The following is an 18,201-nucleotide window of genomic DNA, read 5'->3' on the forward strand; positions in this document are numbered from 1 at the left end:
AAAACAGGTTGACTGCTTCCTCTCTGTGATAACCCTTCAAATATTGGAACACTGCTATCATGTTTCCACTGGTCCTTCTCTTCATAAAACTAGCCATGTCCAGTTCCTGTAATCGTTCTTCATATGTTTTAGCTCCAGTCCCCTAATCATCTTTGTTGCTCTTCTCTGCACTCTTTCTAGGATCTTGACATCTTTTTTATAGTGTGATAACCAAAACTGGATGCAGTATTCTAGGTATTACTAAGGCTTTATAGAATGGTATTAGTACCTCACATGATCTTGACTGAATCCCTCTGTTAATGCAATTTAGGATTGCATTGGCTTTTTTGGCTGCCATTGCACACTATTGGCTCATATTTAATTGGTTGTCCACTAAGACTCCAAGATCTCTCTCACAGTTACTGCTATTAAGCCTGGTTTCACCCAGTCTATATGTGTACTTTTGGTTTTTCTTGCCTAAGTGTGAGACTTTACTTTTCTCTACATTGAATTTCATTTTGTTAGATAGGGTGCAGTGTTCAAGTCTGTTAAGATCAATCTGAATCTTATCATCTAGGGTGTCGGCTACTCCTGCCAGCTTAGTATCATCTGCAAATTTGGTAAGTTTCCCTTCTATTCCCTCATCTAAATCGTTTATGAAGATATTGAAGAGTTCTGGGCCTAAGACAGAACCTTGTGGTACCCCATTGCTTACTTCCCTCCATGTAGATGTAGTACCATTAAGGACCACTCATTGAATACAGTTTGTCAGCCAGTTACAAATCCATCTGATGGTGATGCTATCTATCCCTATTTTTTTCACAAGTAGGTTGTGGTCTACTTTGTTGAATGCCTTGCTAAAGAAATAAATAAGCAAAACACTACTAATACACTTATCATAATAAAGACTGATATAAAATTTGAAAACAAACTGAATACAATTAATAAATTAAGTAAATTATCCAAATGTGTCTGCTTTTTCTCAATAGTCTTTCTCTAAACCAGAGTTGAACTCACCCACCCAACAATCAATTATCATTTTTCCTAACAGATATACTTTCCCCTTGAAATATCTGCCTTAAAGGAAAAGAAGTCACCTAATTCTTTAATAAAACAGTCACTACAACTATCAGTGAATTCTGGTAGTTAGTTATCCAGTAGTATATGAATTGGATAGGGAATTTCTTTTTATTTGGCAAGAAAGGAAGATGGAAAACTCCCAGTAAAAGCAACAGTAGTTGGGGCTGATGGCTGAAAGGCAACAAACAGGGACCATTCTGTTCAAATGAGAGATCTAGCCATTCTTTTCTGTCTCAATTCTGTAAAAGAAATTGGGATTAGTCATCTATGTTATGTGTGTGTATAGTAGGGATTATGCACATACATTCATGCACACCACTCACCCTCTCAACTTAGTTTTCTCAACAAAAAAGACATTGTTGATAATTAGTCTGAATGAAAATCAATATTTTATGTGACACAAGTGACATTTTTCACCATTTAAGGGTAGTCTCTTTTGCACTGTTCCTTTAAACAAAGCTATCCCTTTTTTTCCAACACATTTGAAAATTAGGAGAAAAGATTTCGTGTTTGACCTATACTCTGGACATAGTAGGGAAAAATTCTAAATCCTCTGGAGATTACCAGATTGATTAGTTCTAGTATAGCACATTCAATCAAAATCTTTAGAAAACTTAATTAGAATACTCGTTGCTTTTTAATTTGTTGGTTTCCTCTTGTTGTTTACAACTGTGTCCTGTCTCTTCTCCAGGAATGCAGGTAGTTCATATGGGGACTTCCTTTCATTTTATTCTCACAAGATAGAGTTGTAAGATAGACTGAATTGAAAGAATAATTGGCGTAAACCCATCCAGTTGTTTCTATGGCTCTGAATTATGGCTCATTGGTCAGCCAAAATAGTTTAGTAGAGATCTCCACTAATTTATCATTTGTTGAAGGTAATATCCTATGACATTCCAGCCCCTTGACATACTCAAGTATAGGCTTGAGCTGAAGACATTTTTCACTCCCAGGTCACAACTGAAAACTAACACATTTCCTGGTAAACAATCATTGCAAAGAAATAATGTTTGATTTTGGAGCTGAAATCCACTGCTTTATTAACTTTAGAAGTGCTTAATAATGACTGGGGCCACAGTCAAGAAGAGTATGCGTGCACACTTTTAAAAACAGTTTCTATTTCATAATCTGACAAATACAATTCTAAAGCTAACTTCAGTGTTTCCTAACCTTCAAACAAGTATACTAAAAAAATTACAAACTTACTTGAAGTACTAGAGATTACTTGCTTAATAGCACCATGTTCCATAAGATGAATAATTTTCAGAGTCCTTCTATCATTTAACAAACATAATATTAAGCACTTCTAAAGTTAATAAAACTGTGGATTTCAGCTCCAACATGTTCTTTGTAAGTTTTCAACAGTTTCCAGGAGTGCAAATAACCATGGAAAGAAAAATGGGATATAACACAATCATTACAGAGAAATCCCCAAACTATAATGATTGAGCTAAGAAAAGCATTATTTATATTTCCTTTCTGATCAATACACAGACCTGGATATGAAACAGAATTAGATAACCTTGATGTTAAAACATAGTAGCTACATTCTGAATTTGAAACCCATCCCTTGGGGATTTACTAGGAGCACAGAAATGTATACTGATCTAGCTCTTGTGATCCAATCTAGCAGTGGACATTAAGAACAACTGGCACCTTCATACGTATAAGTAATGGAAGCATGACTACAGAGCTATTTCTGTTTACAAAATTCTCCTGATGGCTGGGTGAGAGATTTTAATTTTCTCCTTGAATAAGCAATGGATATTATTTTGAACAATGTTTAATGTGCATGCGTCTCTCAGATAAGGTCCACTACATTGTTGCCTTTAAAAGTAAATAAACATGTAAATGTGTTCAGGTAATGATGATCCAAATTTCTGCATAAACAGAGTTTTGGGTTTTCTGAATGCCTGATGATGTTATGGTTTTAAATAAGAAAAATAAAACTCTAAAACATTAAGAAGTAAGGCACCTTAAAATTGAGCTTGTCAAATCTATAATTCAAAATTTAAAGGAAATCAAAACATTTACTAAAATCACAGACAATGTTAGATATTTTGCTCTAACAACAAAAGTTCATTCAATAAGAAATTTTTAAAACTGTTAACATATTCCTACTGATTTGAAAGTCCTCTTCTTTTGCATTTCTAGCTTAATACAGGCTGACCTTGGCTTACAACCGCAAGTGAACCCAAAATTTATGTTACTAAGCAAGAGTGTTAAGTAAATTTTGCCCCATTTTATGTCTTTTCTTGTCACAATTGTTAAATGAATCACTGCAGCTGTTAAATGAATTGGGTTTCCCCATTGACTTTGCTTGTCAGAAAGTTGCAAAAGAGATCACAGGACCCCAGGATACTGCAATTGTCATAAATATGAATCAGTTGCCAAGTGTCTGAATTTTGATCATGTGACCAAGTGGACCCTGAAATGGTCATATGTGTGAAAAAAGGTCATAGGTCACTTTTTTCAGCGCTGTTGGTAACTTTGAACAGTCACTAAATGAACTGTTGTAAATTGGGGACTATCTGTATTTCTGTATTTGTCAAACCACAGTTTGATGAGATACTTCTAAGGGAAGACTGAGGTTTAAACACTTCCTATAAGCTTGGACTTAGCCAAAATAAGAACAGTTGTTTCTAGGCAGAATTAAAAGCATGGTTTGACAATTTGGATATCACTGCAAATTTTGTTTAACAAACTAGGCAATTTATATAGACAGTAAAGTGAGAAAATCGGAGAAGATAGAATGGAATTTATGCACACAGAGGCACAATCAATCCAACAAGCCATTGTCTGAATCAGGCTTGTGTCTCCACCACCACCCCAATGTTGATGTTTTAGACTAGAGTCAATACATTGTGAAAATACATAATCTCATTTCAATATTATACAGCAAAATATATAACTATGGACTTCAATATTTTAAATTGGATTTCTTGAACTGTTTTGGTTCTTACAATAAGCGTTATAGTTGGCATAGAAACTAGTCACAGTGATGATCTACCTATTGTATATTATATAAATAAGAACTGTAAGAGTGAAATTTCTTTTCACCAGCTGTTTATTCTAAAGGAACTATATGACTATAAAGAAAACAGTAAGAGACAAGAAATGAGAAAGGTTGATACTGAAGAACACAGGATAAAAAAGGCAACTAAACAGTATCTGTCCCAAGAGATGTAATATAGTATTTGACCTTCATTCTCCACATTTGATTTATTTGGAATGAACAAGGTAGTATTATGACTTACTACTGAATAGGGATGCCAGTGGAAGTTCGTAATTACAGTTTTTCATCTTAAACTCTCTTAGAAAGTTAACCTCAGAAATATTGTCATTGGAAAAAAAAGTTTTTTTTTTTCAGTTTCATTTATAAAAATACCCTGCAAATTTCCAATATAATTAATTTGGAAGTTGGACAAAGGTCATGAAATGTTCAATTTTCATATTAGAAGAGGCCATGTTTTGTAGAATCACTTGTTCTTCACTCCAGGGGGATGAATCAGAAAGGGGCCTCTAGGCTGTTTTGAACACAGTACAAAACAGAGGAAGAAGAAAGATAACTTGAAATTCTTTTAAGAGAAGCAGGAAAGCTGTGAGTTAGATGCCTTGTAGATTTTCAGGGATTAAACGGAACAACCAAAAAAGCTTAATGAGATTGTTGGAAAACCCAAATATCCTATAGATGATTGCAGTGGTGAAATCTGAAACGGTTTACTACCGGTTTGCAAGCTGTGCATGCGCACCATGCGCCAAACACGCACTGTGCATTTCCATGCGCAGTGCACACCAGGTGTGAGCTGCGCATGCAAGTGCACTGCGTACCAAAAGGAGCTTGGGAAGGTTAGTAGAACAACGCAGAGGGGTGATCAGCTGTGCCACGCGATTGTCGGAACCTTTTTTAAAAAACTTTTTTAAAGCATTTTTTTACTACTTATTTGCCAGAACCGATAGTAAAAAAATGCTCTTAAAAGGTTAAAAAAAAGGCTCTGACAATCGTGCAGCACAGCTGTGATAGTTGGAGCCGTTTTTTTACTTTTTAAAAGCATCTTTTACTACCTATTCGCCCAAACCAGTAGTAAAAAAATGCCTAAAAAGTAAAAAAAAAAAAAAGTTCCAATGATCAGCTGAGTGACGCGCGATCATCGGAACTTTTTTTTTTTTACATTTTTTACTACCGGTTTGGCGAACCAGTAGCAATTTTTACTACCAGTTCGGGCGAACCGGCCCGAACTGGTAGCATTTCACCCCTGGATGATTGTGCACAGATATAAAATATGCTTTGACTGATGGAAATGAAATTCAAGAATAAATTGGAAAATTGATGTTAAGTACCGGGTTTAACATCACTTATTAGAATATATAAGGACACAGAACAGATTGAAATCCATGGAAGAAAAATGTAGACCTTTAGTGTGTGAAATTGTGATTGAGATCCAATTTGGTCTGGTGGTTAAGGCACTAGGCTAGAAAGCAGGAGACTGTGATTTCAAATCCCGCCTTAGCGATGAAAGCCAGCTGGGTAACCTTTGGCCCGTCACTCTTCTCAGCCCAGCCCAGCCCAGCCCAGCCCATCTTGCAGGGTAGTTGTTGGGTGGGACAATAGGAGGACGAAAGTGTGTTAGATAAAAGGTGACCTTTTACAAATATCACCTTGAGGTATTTGTAAATATAACAAAGGCAAGATACAAATAAATAATTAAAAATATATGTCCATAGCAAAACTTATCCACTTTCACTCCTCTATCTTTCTACATATTAATGGTTTCTGCTTAAGCCATCATGTCATTCCAATTAAGAAATTATATAATATAATTATATAAGAAATTAATTTGTAGGTTGGTATAAATTATACTGACAGTTGTTCAGTTGAGATATCATGAAACCAATGTGCATGGAAAGGGAAACAGTCACACAACTTGCTCAATAAACTATGACTTGGTGGCCCAGAATGACTACACCTGAACTGAATCTTAAACTTATGAATGAATGACTGTATTCAAGCTTATACATAATTATCATTATAGTTATTTATTTGCTTCCCTAAATTTAGGCTGGGGTTTAAGACATTTTATGAAAATAAAATAACCAATTCACTGTTCACGATGAAGCTTCTCCTTACTCTCAATTCATCTACTTTAAATTGTTCAATCTGATAAAATACTAAATGTCTGAAAAACAAATTGAATCAAGAATTATATAATAGCCTGTTTAACAAGAGACAAGCACACCTGCCAAAAATTTAACTGATGATCACATTGTTCAACTTTTCCTGCTCTCTCTCATCTGTACACAAATATCTACATTCATAAATTACAGACAATATAACAACTAAACAGAGCACAAATGGAATTTCAATGTTGTTTTATTGCCATGTGTCATTACATCTTTGATTTCATTCTCTTCTATACCACACATTCCATAAAATGCATGTGTATGCATGCACACATATCTGTATAATTCCTAAATAATAGCTCTTTTATTGGATCACATCATTGTTTATTAGAAATTTTCCACTCTTGTTATTATGGCACTTAGAGATTGATTCACACTTGCATATTTGTAATTTGGTTTTTCTTTTATATTTGATGGATAAATGAACTAATTCCATTGACGATGCCCTATGACTGAGGTGATGTGACAATATTTGGCATGTGATGTTAGATCTGTAGATAGCATTCTCACATATGTGAGGCATCATTTGCTCTTTGAGCCATTAAGTTATGATGGTTTAAATCTGTTCACACATGTGAGACTTTACATGATGTTGCCATTATTATCAAGGGATGAATTTTGATTCATTAAGGCTTCTTTTTGAGTCTGAACGCATTCCAGGGCTGGTTAATTTGGGAGTTTTCTTTAGTTGGTTGTTGTTAGGTTTTTGTTTGGTTGGTTAGAGTTTTTGGATGAAATTGTCTTTCAATTTGTTAGATTTTCATTAGAAGTAATTATAAATTTAACAATAATAGTTAATATTCAGACAGTTAGAATCTAAGTTAGAGAATGGACATAAGATCTAACAATTATTGCTCTGCCCTACAAACATATTCATTTGTAGAGTTTTAAAAGAAAATAAATGAAGTTTTCAATAAAATAATCCATGTATTTTGCTTCTATATATTGTAGATCTCACAAATCCCCAAGGATCCTGCAAACTTCAACAATCTATACTATGGGGATCTGACACTTCTCAGCATAAGACAGCTGCAGGCACTCTATCACTAGAGTGATCTTTTTGTTAAGAGAAAGTAGAGGAAGTAGAAAGAATTGTGCAACAAATGGAGGTTACATTATATAAAAAAAGAACATCAATGGTTTGATCAAAAGCACGTAACATTTAAGAAAGTAAAGAGGAAATGATAAAGGGTTGCAATGGCTGCCGAGTGTAATAGCTTATAAAGCTAGAAAGATCAGAGGACTGATGAGTGGGAAAATAAAATACAAGAGGCTAGAGTTGAAAAGTAAAGGGAAACAATATAATCTGAAGAATGGGAAAATATGTTTTGGGAAGTTGAATTAGTGAGAATGTTATTTCTGAACATACAGTTAATTCAGAAAGTATTCAGACCCTCTTCACTTTTGTCAATGCTGCAGCCCGATTCTACAGTTGTTGAAATTCATTTTTTCTTCATTAAACTAAGTACCCCCAATTTGTCTCTATAGAAGGCCTCACAGCTGACAAAGCATACTGTAGCCTAGCAAAAGCCATGAGATCAAAGGAACTGCCTGCAGAGCTCAGAGACAGGGTTATTGCAAGGCACAGATCTGGGAAAGGCTACAATAAAATTTCTGCTGAACTGAAGGCTCCTAAGAGCACGATGGCCTCCATAATTCTCAAATGGAAGACGTTTGGCACAATCAGGACTCTTCCAAAAGATGGTTGCCCAGTCAAATTGAGGAATCAGGGAGGAGGGGCCTTAGTAAGAAAAGTGATCAAGAACCTGATGGTCACGCTGACTGAGCTATAGAGATACTGTGAGGAGATGGGACAGAGTTCCAGAAGGACAATCACCACTGCAGCCCTTCACTGACCTGGGCTTTATGGCAAAATGACTAGACAGAAGCTTCTCTTCAGTGCAAAACACATAAAAGCCCACTTGGAGTCTGCAAAAAAGCTCCTGAAGGACTCTCAGACTGTGAGGAATAAGATTCACTGGTCTGATGAAACTAAGATTGAACTGTTTAGCCTCAATTCTAAATGTTATGTCTGGAGAAAACCAGACACCACTCATCACCTGCCCAATATCATCCCAACAGTGAAGCATGGTGGTGGCAGCAGTATCATGCTGTGGGGGTGTTTTTCAGCAGCAGAAACTGGGATACTGGTCAGGGTTGTGGAAAACTGAATGGAGCAGGAACAATTTAGGAACAACTCTGTGAATGTCCTCGAGTGGCCCAGCCAGAGTCCTGACTTGAACCCTATTGAACATCTCTGAAGGGATCTGAAAATGGCTATCTACGGACAGTCACTATTCAACTTCTCTGAGCTTGAGAGGATTTGCAAGGAAGAATGGCAGAAAATCCTCCAATCCAGGTCTGCAAAGCTTGTCACGTCATCCCAAAAAAGACTCGAGGCTGTAATTGTTGCCAAAGGTGCTTCAACAAAGTAATGAGTGAAATGTTTGAATACTTATGCTAGTGTGATACTTCAGTTTTTTCTTTTTAATAAATTTACAGACATTTTTAAAATTCTGTTTTCACTTTGTTATTATGGGGTATTGAGTGTAGATTAATTAGAAAAAATGAATCAACAACTGTAGATTCAGGCTGCAGAATGCACTGTATGTTTTACAGTTGAAGAAATGTTTTCATTTAAACCCCCCCCCCAATTATTTCTCTTTCTCGTACTCTATGTCTGAAGCAGATATTCTCCTTCTCTTCACAAATACACTCACTCACTTTAGCAACCATACAAGTCTTTAAGAGTAATCTTTAAAGAGTAAATGCATCAAGAAGGTAGAATGCTACCTTTTTGTTCATTGTGCCTGTCAATTTTAAATGGCAGGTGGTGGTCTTAAAACTGAAATGTTCACTTGGACAGACAGTGCCTACATATAAATTGGATAATAGAAAACATTGAACAAAAGTTTAGCATTTTATGAAGCCTGCATGTAGCAATCCTCTATCTTAAACCAAATCAAGCAAGAGAGCATATACAACACATTACTCTATTGATAGTGTTTCAATCATTGCTTTGCCCTTTAAAGATTACAGAATTAAATACGGCAGCATTTTAAATCTGTTCATATATTACCTCTGTAGGATTAAATGGTACTGATGCATGAGGAATTTCAAAAATGCTGTAAGCACTGGTAGCATCATTGACTCAATTAAATGATTTTCAATCATTCTCCCAAGTGTTTGATTTATTTTATAATAGTCAATGTCCAAATCTCACCTAGTGAAGAAGAACTTTGCATCACAGAAGCTTTTTACACTAGAAGAAACCTCCAAAGTAAATTCAGAAGCATCATGAGATGGGACAAAAAGCAAAAATACAAAAATGCAAACGGGAGGACAGAAATGATATGAAGTTTAAAATACAAGGGAATGAAAGAGATGGAAATTGAAATGATAGATAACCTACTGTAAGTAATGTGAAAGCATAACAGTAGGGGACTGGAATAATCAGATATGGAACAATTTGACAATAGACTGGTTTCAAACTGAAGCACCTCAAAAAGACCTTAAGAGCAGAATAATTACACTTCTCTTTAGAAATAAAATTTAAAGAAAAAAGTTTAAAAACATAAAAAGCCTGATGTTTATGCTGATCAAATTGTAAGAAAAAGGGATGGATTCAAAAGTTGGAATTGTAAAGAAGGTACAGGTTGAGAAAAATGGCTGAATACAAAAGGTGGAAAAATGATTGAAAGTATGCAAAGCAAGATCTTTCTTGCCTAGAGTAGAAATAGAAGAGGAATGACTGTTTGAATTCACATCTTTTCAGTTTATTTTCCATCTTTCTTTTCCCACACATTTTATCAACTCCCAGTTTCCTTTTCTGTAGCAAACATGCAAAAGCAGCTGTCACAAGACATTGAAGCTAAAATAAAGCAGAATATAAGTATTCTATATGGCACTGAGTGATACATGGCAATGAGGAATACTTTCAGAAAACAGTTCACTATTGTTTTCTGGGTCAGTGCCCCGGGAGTTAAGAAAATAGTGATCAAACCACTGTGTGCTAAAACACAGTCTGGAACAACCTTTTACCAACTCTCTTCTGTCTTTGGTGAATGAATAATATATCTATGACAGATTGTTCTACATACTGTTTTAGTTTACAGAATATCTAAATAACATGAAAGCCACTGTTCTGTCCCCACACACACCAACAGACGTTCAAGAGTTAAAGACCAAACCAGCCAGCAAAATCCTTTTCCTTATGATAACAGAACTTGGCAACAACTTAGTGGCTGCCTGCCAAGAGTTTATTATTTACGAAGAGGAGAGATAACTTCTCCCCACTCCTGGTACATCAAAAGAAACAGTTCAATAATTACGGAGTCAATCAAGTCCAGAGATAATCCAGCAAAGTCTATAGCAAAAAGTCCGGCAATGCAGAATGGCGTGGAAGCTTTCAGCTTTGTTCATCACAAGGTTTGACTGGCCACCACGCTCTCTTTTATATCCTGTGGGGTGTGACTCAGCCTAATCTCGGGCATGCCTTTTCTTCTGTTGCACACGCTTATCTCTGCGACGCTGGCGTGGATCCAGCCAAGACTCATTACCCTCATCACTGTCCATCTGTGGCTGCGTGGACGTGCTTGGCCCCGGCCCTATCTCTTGCCCTTTGGAGGACACCAAAGGCATTGCCAGAGAGGAGGGTCCTGGAGAGGGAGGCCTTGCCAACTCCTCTCCTTCACTCTCAGAGTCCTCTCCTGCCAATGACACAGGCTCAGGTAACGGAGCCACAACAACCACGTAAAAGGTGAAAGTGTGAGAAGGACTTGTAATTTGGCTAATGTACAAGATAATTCTAGATGAGCATTGCACAAGGATTATGGGAAAGGCCCAAAGAAAAGCACCTTCATTTAGCAATCAGTTTAAACCTCAGTTTCTCCAGAGAGAAATGGAAAGTTGGCAACATAGAACTAGACAAATATTTATTTGAAGATTTTGGAATTCAATGAAAATACTGTTCCTTTAGTAAGTATTTTTTAGTTTGTCCACATTTTTCACCACATAGACATCAGCTCACACAATACCCTCAAGCAGTAAGCATACAATTATTTCAATTTTTTAGAACAAAATTAAAACATTTTTTTTTGTGAGAGGAACAAAAATTGTGGCTAAGTACATAGAGGAAAAAGGCAAGTATATATAAGTGGAGAGCACAACTCAAGAATTCAAGAGATGACATCTTTAGCTAACATACTAACTCATAGAGAAACTGCCTCATTCACTGCTGTTGTTATGAGTACAGACCAAAGAACTAAAGGTGAATATGAATCCAACTAGATTCAAAGCACAAGAGACCAGAAAACTTTGCAAACTATAGGTTTAGGTTGGTTTTTTTTTTTTTTTTTTTTGTAAACTACCAAGATATAAAGAATTCAGATTCACATGGTATTCCTATAGAATACCATGTGAATCTTAATTCCTTATATTTTGCTATCTTATAAAAAATTCTGAAAGGAATACAAAGTCATGCATACATGACAAAAGTTATATTCTAAGTCAGTCTTATTTTATCTGAGTACATGCTGTGTGAGTGGCTAATAATAGTTTTAACTGCAATTAGAAAATTGGCTTGAACCCCAATACAAATAAAATGGTTTTGTAGAATAAAATTTATTCCCAATTATTTTTTATATTTAATTATATTTAAGCACTGCCTGACTCCAAAATAACTCACATGTAGAGTTATTATTATGGTTTGTCACACAGTCAGACAGATGTTCATACTGGATAGCTTCTCTCCCTACCACACTGAATGCTTAGTTTACTTGGTTCTTTCTGTATAGTAGTTTAGTTCTAGAATGGAAATTAATGGCATTATTTACAGCAGGCTTTAGATGTAAACATACTCTCAAATTCTGTAATATGGAAAAAGTTTTCTGCATAACTTATAGAACTGTGTATTGCACATGGCATATGTGGTAGCAAGAGCAATAGCACTCAGACTTATATACTGCTTCATAGTGCTTTAGAATAGAATAGAATAGAATAGAATAGAATAGAATAGAATAGAATAGAATAGAATAGAATAGAATAGAATAGAATAGAATAGAATTCTTTATTGGCCAAGTGTGATTGGACACACAAGGAATTTGTCTTGGTGCATATGCTCTTGGTATGCAGCCCTCTCTAAGTGGTTTACAGAGTCAGCAGACTCTGTTGTTGTTGCCCCCAACAAACCTGGTCCTCATTTTACCGATCTTAGAAGGATGGAAGGCTGAGTCAACCTTGAGCCAGCAAGAATCAAATTGCTGAACTGCTGGCAGCCGGCAGTCAGCAGAAGTAGCCTGCAGTATTGCATTCTAGCCACCTTGTACATATTTATGCTTACTCAATATTATAGAAAAAAATGAAAACATAAATAGATGTGCTTCATTGTATGTGAAATAACTAGGCAAATGATTTAAGTCCTGTTTGCTAATTACATTTTTATTTTCTTGGTATTTTAGGAAGAAAGAGAGCATTAATACACTCAGAGAATTACTAAAAGTAATAGGCTTCAAACTACTGATTGCATGGTTGATTGTATACATCACAAAATATAACAACTTTGCTCTGGTGGCTCACTTTACCTGTTTCATAGCACAGCTGTTCTCAAGAACTTGTAGTCATGTTTTTTCTACTTCAAGTTTTATTTATTTATTTATATTTATATTTATTCATTTTTATATGCCGCCCTTCTCCGGAGACTCAGGGCGGCTTACAATGCATTAAGCAATAGCCTTCATACTTTTGTATGTTTTATACAAAGTCAGCTTATTGCCCCCATAAACCGGGTCCTCATTTTACCCACCTTAGAAAGGATGAAAGGCTGAGTCGACCTTGAGCCTGGTGAGAATTGAACTCGCAGTAATTGCAGGCAGCTGGATGTTAAATGCTGCCTTAGTAGGAGGCATTAGCCTCCTACGCCACTCAGGCTCCTTCTTTGGTATTATTAAATATAATTAAATATATTTGTATACATCCAAAACACAAATTCTTCCACGGAGACGGGTGGAATTAGTGGTTTGGAATTCAATAAAGCATATTAACATTCTCTCTCATTCTTTGTGCACACTAATTTTATTTATTTGTCCAAGATGATACAATATATGTGGTAATGAATGAGATAGATCATCTTAAAAGTGTAAAATATATCTGTTAAATTAATGTATTTACTTATACAAAAAGACAAATCAGGAAACAAAATATAAAACTTAAAATCTTTAAAGGCAAATGAAAATATACACCTTGAAAATATAGGGAATATAGCGGCTTGCAATTATTATTTCAACATTACACATATAATAAATGTTGAACATAGTATGCTAAATATAAAAGAAATAATAAAAAGAATTGAAGTACATTTTAAATACAATATTATTGTTATTGGTAACTATGGACATAATTGCATATTTGCATATTTAAAAATAAATAAACCTATAGCAAATGTATATCTATGTCTAGTTAGATATCATAGCACTAATTAATATATAAATTACCAGGAAATCAATACCCCCAAGGTCTGTGTTTTGCTATTTACTAAACAAGATACTGTTACTTTTGTCACTGGTGATTAAGGAAAGACATTTATTAGGCTTTAATACACATTCCTGAAATCCATGATACATTAATTTTTAATAGTACCACTCTCTGAGCTCCATTAAAAAGATGGTGGGGAAAGATTTTAGAGTAATTAATGATATAGTTAGCTCCTAAATATTAATAGGAATTGTAGTCTTGCATAAAATTTAACATACAAACCTTGCCAATACTGTCACACCAGTAATTAAAATTGAATATGTAATTACACTGATTTTTCTGAGTTATAAGATGGTAAAAGACTTGCACTTTATTAGTTTCTATGTAAACGTGGGGTAATGGTTAAACTTTCCATTGTATGTTTTTGTTTTTTAAAAGAATATTATTTCTGTAACAATCCATACATGTATTACAGACCCGAAAATACAATTAAAGTATTTCTGATTGGAGTTCTTTTGCTAATTTACAGATTTAACTTAGGAAAAGAATCCATATTTGAAAAAATGAAGTTGTAGTATCATGCAATGAATAAGAAGCATTTGCCCAAGGGAAATCTTAAGCATGCATGGAAGCACCAATTCCAGTACTTCCCAAACCTTTTCTTTCATTACATAAAACTGCTTATCAGAAAATCTTATTGAACTTTGAGTAATTCTTTTCTTCAGCACTGTTTTAACTTCAAATGATCGCTGAACAAATGGTTGTAACTCGAGGACTATATGTATAATAAAATCCATATCATTGAATGAACTTTATGTCATTTCAACAAATTACCATTGGTACTTTCAGCTGTTTTCATCTTAAAAGGAATAACTTGGGAGATTTTCAAATGTATTTTACAGGTGGCAATCTTTAAGTCAATTTAAATATCTTTGTTGTGCTGGTAAAGGATTCATGTGTAATTATGCAAAGAAAAACCACTTTTACCCAATTTGGGGTAATTTAATGAGGTTTGGGAAGCACTGGCTTATCCCGTAGGCCAGTTTCTGAACATTCTTACCTGTTCTGGATAAATTATTAAGCAAGGCAGTACTTTCTGATTTTTTTTTTCTATACTGGAAGATGCTAGCAGTACTTACATGTGAGGCTGTGGAGAACAGCCTGGACTGCTATTTCCATTGCTGTCAATGTGCTCCAAGGAACCGTTGAGATCTTCATGGACTGCTTGTAGTAAGCCACTGGATGTGTTATTTATTAATCCGGGATTACCAAGCAAAGGTAAACTACTTTCTGCCAGTGCAGCCTAGCAGTGTGGAGATGATATAGCATTCTTAGGGTGCTTAATACATACTGAGGTACATACAAGTAAACAAATGTCTAGAGAAAAAAGTGTTCTGTTTTTTTCTGTATCTGACAATACACACACACACACACACACACACACACACACACACACACACACACAGCACTGCTGGATGGAATTACTAAATATGTTCTGACACCAATATATACCATGTCTTCTGCCTTCAAACTCTGACTCTAAAATGCACTAATCTTAAATCTTATGTCCTAACATATAGTGTACATTTTGTTTCTGTTGCCAGTCTGTATATATATTTTTTAAAAATGACCAGAACTTAACTCAAAAGAAAAGAGTTCTGACATTTGCCTTTTCTGCATGAAAATTATATTTTACAATTAAACTTTAAAGTTTTTGCTATGAGCACCATACTCTCTAACACTATGTTATGAAATCATTCTTGACAGCCTGGATAAATATTAATGCATATTCACATGCATTTGCAAAAGCTTCTATCAATCTAGTATTTGAAATAAAACAGAGTGTTCCAGATTTTGCCACAGGGTGTCCTTCTTGCTTCTTTACATCAAAATGAAGAGAATTAGAACAGGTACTTCTTGCTGTGCTAGGTAATACAACTTCTTTGGGAGATTAACCTATCTATTTATAATGCCCTAAATGCCCAACTAACATTAACATAGACAGTTATCTTTCATACAAGAAACAATGCAAGCAGAAGGGCATATAAAAGAAACGAATGGTTTAATGATTTACCTGTAAGCTTGCATTAAGTGCTGCTCCATAGCCTAAACTGGTGGGTATGTTTTTCACTAACGGTGGGCTTCTGAAAATAAACAATTTTTCAAAGAGAAGTTTATTCATTAAACGGGGAACAGAAAGAAATGATAGAGCATGGGAACACAATAATTTTTACATCAAAGAGGAAAAGAACCCCGGATTGATTGAATTTCAACTAATCATTCAGTCAATTTATTAATCCACAATAATTAATCAATTAAAGTATTAAGTGATCCATTGTCATGGATCCATTTCTTCTATAGAAAAGTCCAGTGAAACAAAGGATGTTGTGAACAGTGCATAGACTCTCCATCGTTGAACAGAATTAACATGAACTCATTTATTTATCTGCTAGTGTAGGTCCCATCATTTCCCATTAACTCAAGTGCCATTTATACCACTTTCTCCTCTGATTCATTTACAAATAAACTAAAACACGTGCCCCGAAATCCTCTTTTTACGAATCTGCCTTGTGAAGTAAATTGGGCTGAAAGAAAGTAATTGGCCCCAAGTTATTCAGTGAGTTTTTGTGGCTGAGAATGGAGCTTCCCAATCAACACCTTAACCACCACTCTATTTCTCCCATAGAGGCATATGTTGATAATAGTTTCACTTGGCTAAAGTGTCTAACTGTAGTTATCAACGTGAATGCATGACTGAACACTATGTGTGTGTGGGGGGGGGGGGGAGAGGGAGGGAGAGAGAGAGAGATGCATAGGAAAATAAGGAAATAAACTCTTCTACAGAGTTCACAGACTTTAATTTAAGAGTTCACTCACAGAACTTTCCTCCATTTATCCTTTCCTTTTTCTTCTTTCCTCTTACAATATTTCAACAACAGACTGTGTGATTATCCAATGTGAGATTCCATTTTAAAATAAAATACCTCCTCCCCTCTTGTCCACATGGAATGGCCAGATCTTTTTTTATAGAGGAAGTTAGAAAATTCTAGTACGTTGAAAAAGTAGTTGACTATTGTCACAAAAATGAATTCATTAAATGGTGGGTCAAAGAAAAAAATTTTTCCCCCTCAATGGCATAGCTTTTCTACATACTTACACATGCATTCTATAGATTGTAATTTAATTTGTCAACTTAATGTACATGAATAAACTTAGACGTTTCTACATTTAAGATGCAAAAAACAGTATACTATGCAAATATTATTCTGTAAGACCTTTCTATAAATATTGCCCACAAAAAGAATGTAATTTTGTGGTTAATAACTTATGGTTTAAAATAAACATTTTAAATTCTTGTTTATTAGAATTATTTGCTGCCTCTCTCACCTCATGGTGATTCTGGGCAGCTTACATTAAAAGCAATAAAACTATAAAAAAATAAATATTTCTAAGAACAAAAAAAATAGAATTACACTCCAGAGTAATATTACAATTAAAAGATGGGGAGGTGGAATTTTCTCTTAATTTATCAGCCACTTCCAGTGCGATGCTCCCCTGTTGGGCCTCAAACCAACTAGAAAAACCAAGTCTTCTTGAATGACTTCTGACTTTTGTCAAATGTTTAGTGTAAAAAGAAGCCAATATCAAGAGCTAACACATGGAGAATACATGTCCTGTGAGGCAATTTTAATATAGGGAAAATATATTTCTAACATGTATTTAAAATAATAAAGCTATGAAAAAAGCCTACATGCACATTGAAAATAAGAGGTTCCTACAAAGTAAAACAGTTTTCTTTTAACCCAAGCTATGTGGCATATTCCAGTTGCAATTTCACATAAACTTCCCTGGGAATAAGCCCAGCTGAATTAAAAGATTTTCAAGTAAATCAGCCTAGGATTTTGCTGGAGAAGCACAGCAAAGATGATCTGGAAAATCTAGTGAGAATTTGCACTGGATCGATGTAGCAACATAACCATATGTTTGAGTGTGGAAGCTATGACATTCATATGCACCATTTAGAATGAAGCATAACAAAACAATTCAGCTGAAAAACAAAAGGGAAGGCCCATCCTCCAAACCTCTCACATACCCTGTTATCTTTTGTGACCTTCTCTTCTGATACTCTACTTCATCCACTGTCCATACTGCTCCTTTAACATTTTCTACTCGAACAAAACACTTGTGCAGGCTAAGATTATGCCGTACCGCATTCTAAATCAGACACAAAAGAGATGAGGGTTGGGAAAGAGAGGTAGTAAAATTAATGCAATTTAAGAAAGCTGCCAATGCCATTACTTAATCTTCTTTCTCTAAATCATAGCAGAAAGAGAGAGAGACAGAAAGAAAGAATATAGTTTGAGTGTGGAATTCAATACATAAAATACTGTAACATCCCTCCCCCATCCCCATACACACAAATTATTAGAATCTGCAGTTTGAACTTTGTGATAGCAGAGCCTTCCAGGCTATTTTAATAATAGCTGTGTC

General features: G+C 35.1%; 1 protein-coding gene across 8 annotated transcripts in view; it reads right to left on the reverse strand.

Annotated features, from left to right (window-relative positions):
• FOXP2 (forkhead box P2) overlaps positions 1 to 18,201 on the reverse strand; it is a 459,756-nt gene that overhangs the window by 16,579 nt on the left and 424,976 nt on the right. For all 8 annotated transcript variants that reach the window (XM_070947598.1, XM_070947595.1, XM_070947594.1 and 5 more), the window contains 3 exons: positions 17,804 to 17,925; positions 15,785 to 15,854; positions 14,850 to 15,013 (listed from right to left, as the gene is read on the reverse strand). In XM_070947598.1, coding sequence (XP_070803699.1) covers positions 14,850 to 15,013; positions 15,785 to 15,854; positions 17,804 to 17,925 — 356 coding nt within the window. The remainder of the gene's footprint in view (positions 1 to 14,849; positions 15,014 to 15,784; positions 15,855 to 17,803; positions 17,926 to 18,201) is intronic.

The sequence above is a fragment of the Pituophis catenifer genome, unplaced genomic scaffold (assembly GCF_029215685.1).
Source record: "Pituophis catenifer annectens isolate HBS135680 unplaced genomic scaffold, rPitCat1.0.hap2 SCAF_7, whole genome shotgun sequence".
NCBI lineage: Eukaryota > Metazoa > Chordata > Lepidosauria > Squamata > Colubridae > Pituophis > Pituophis catenifer.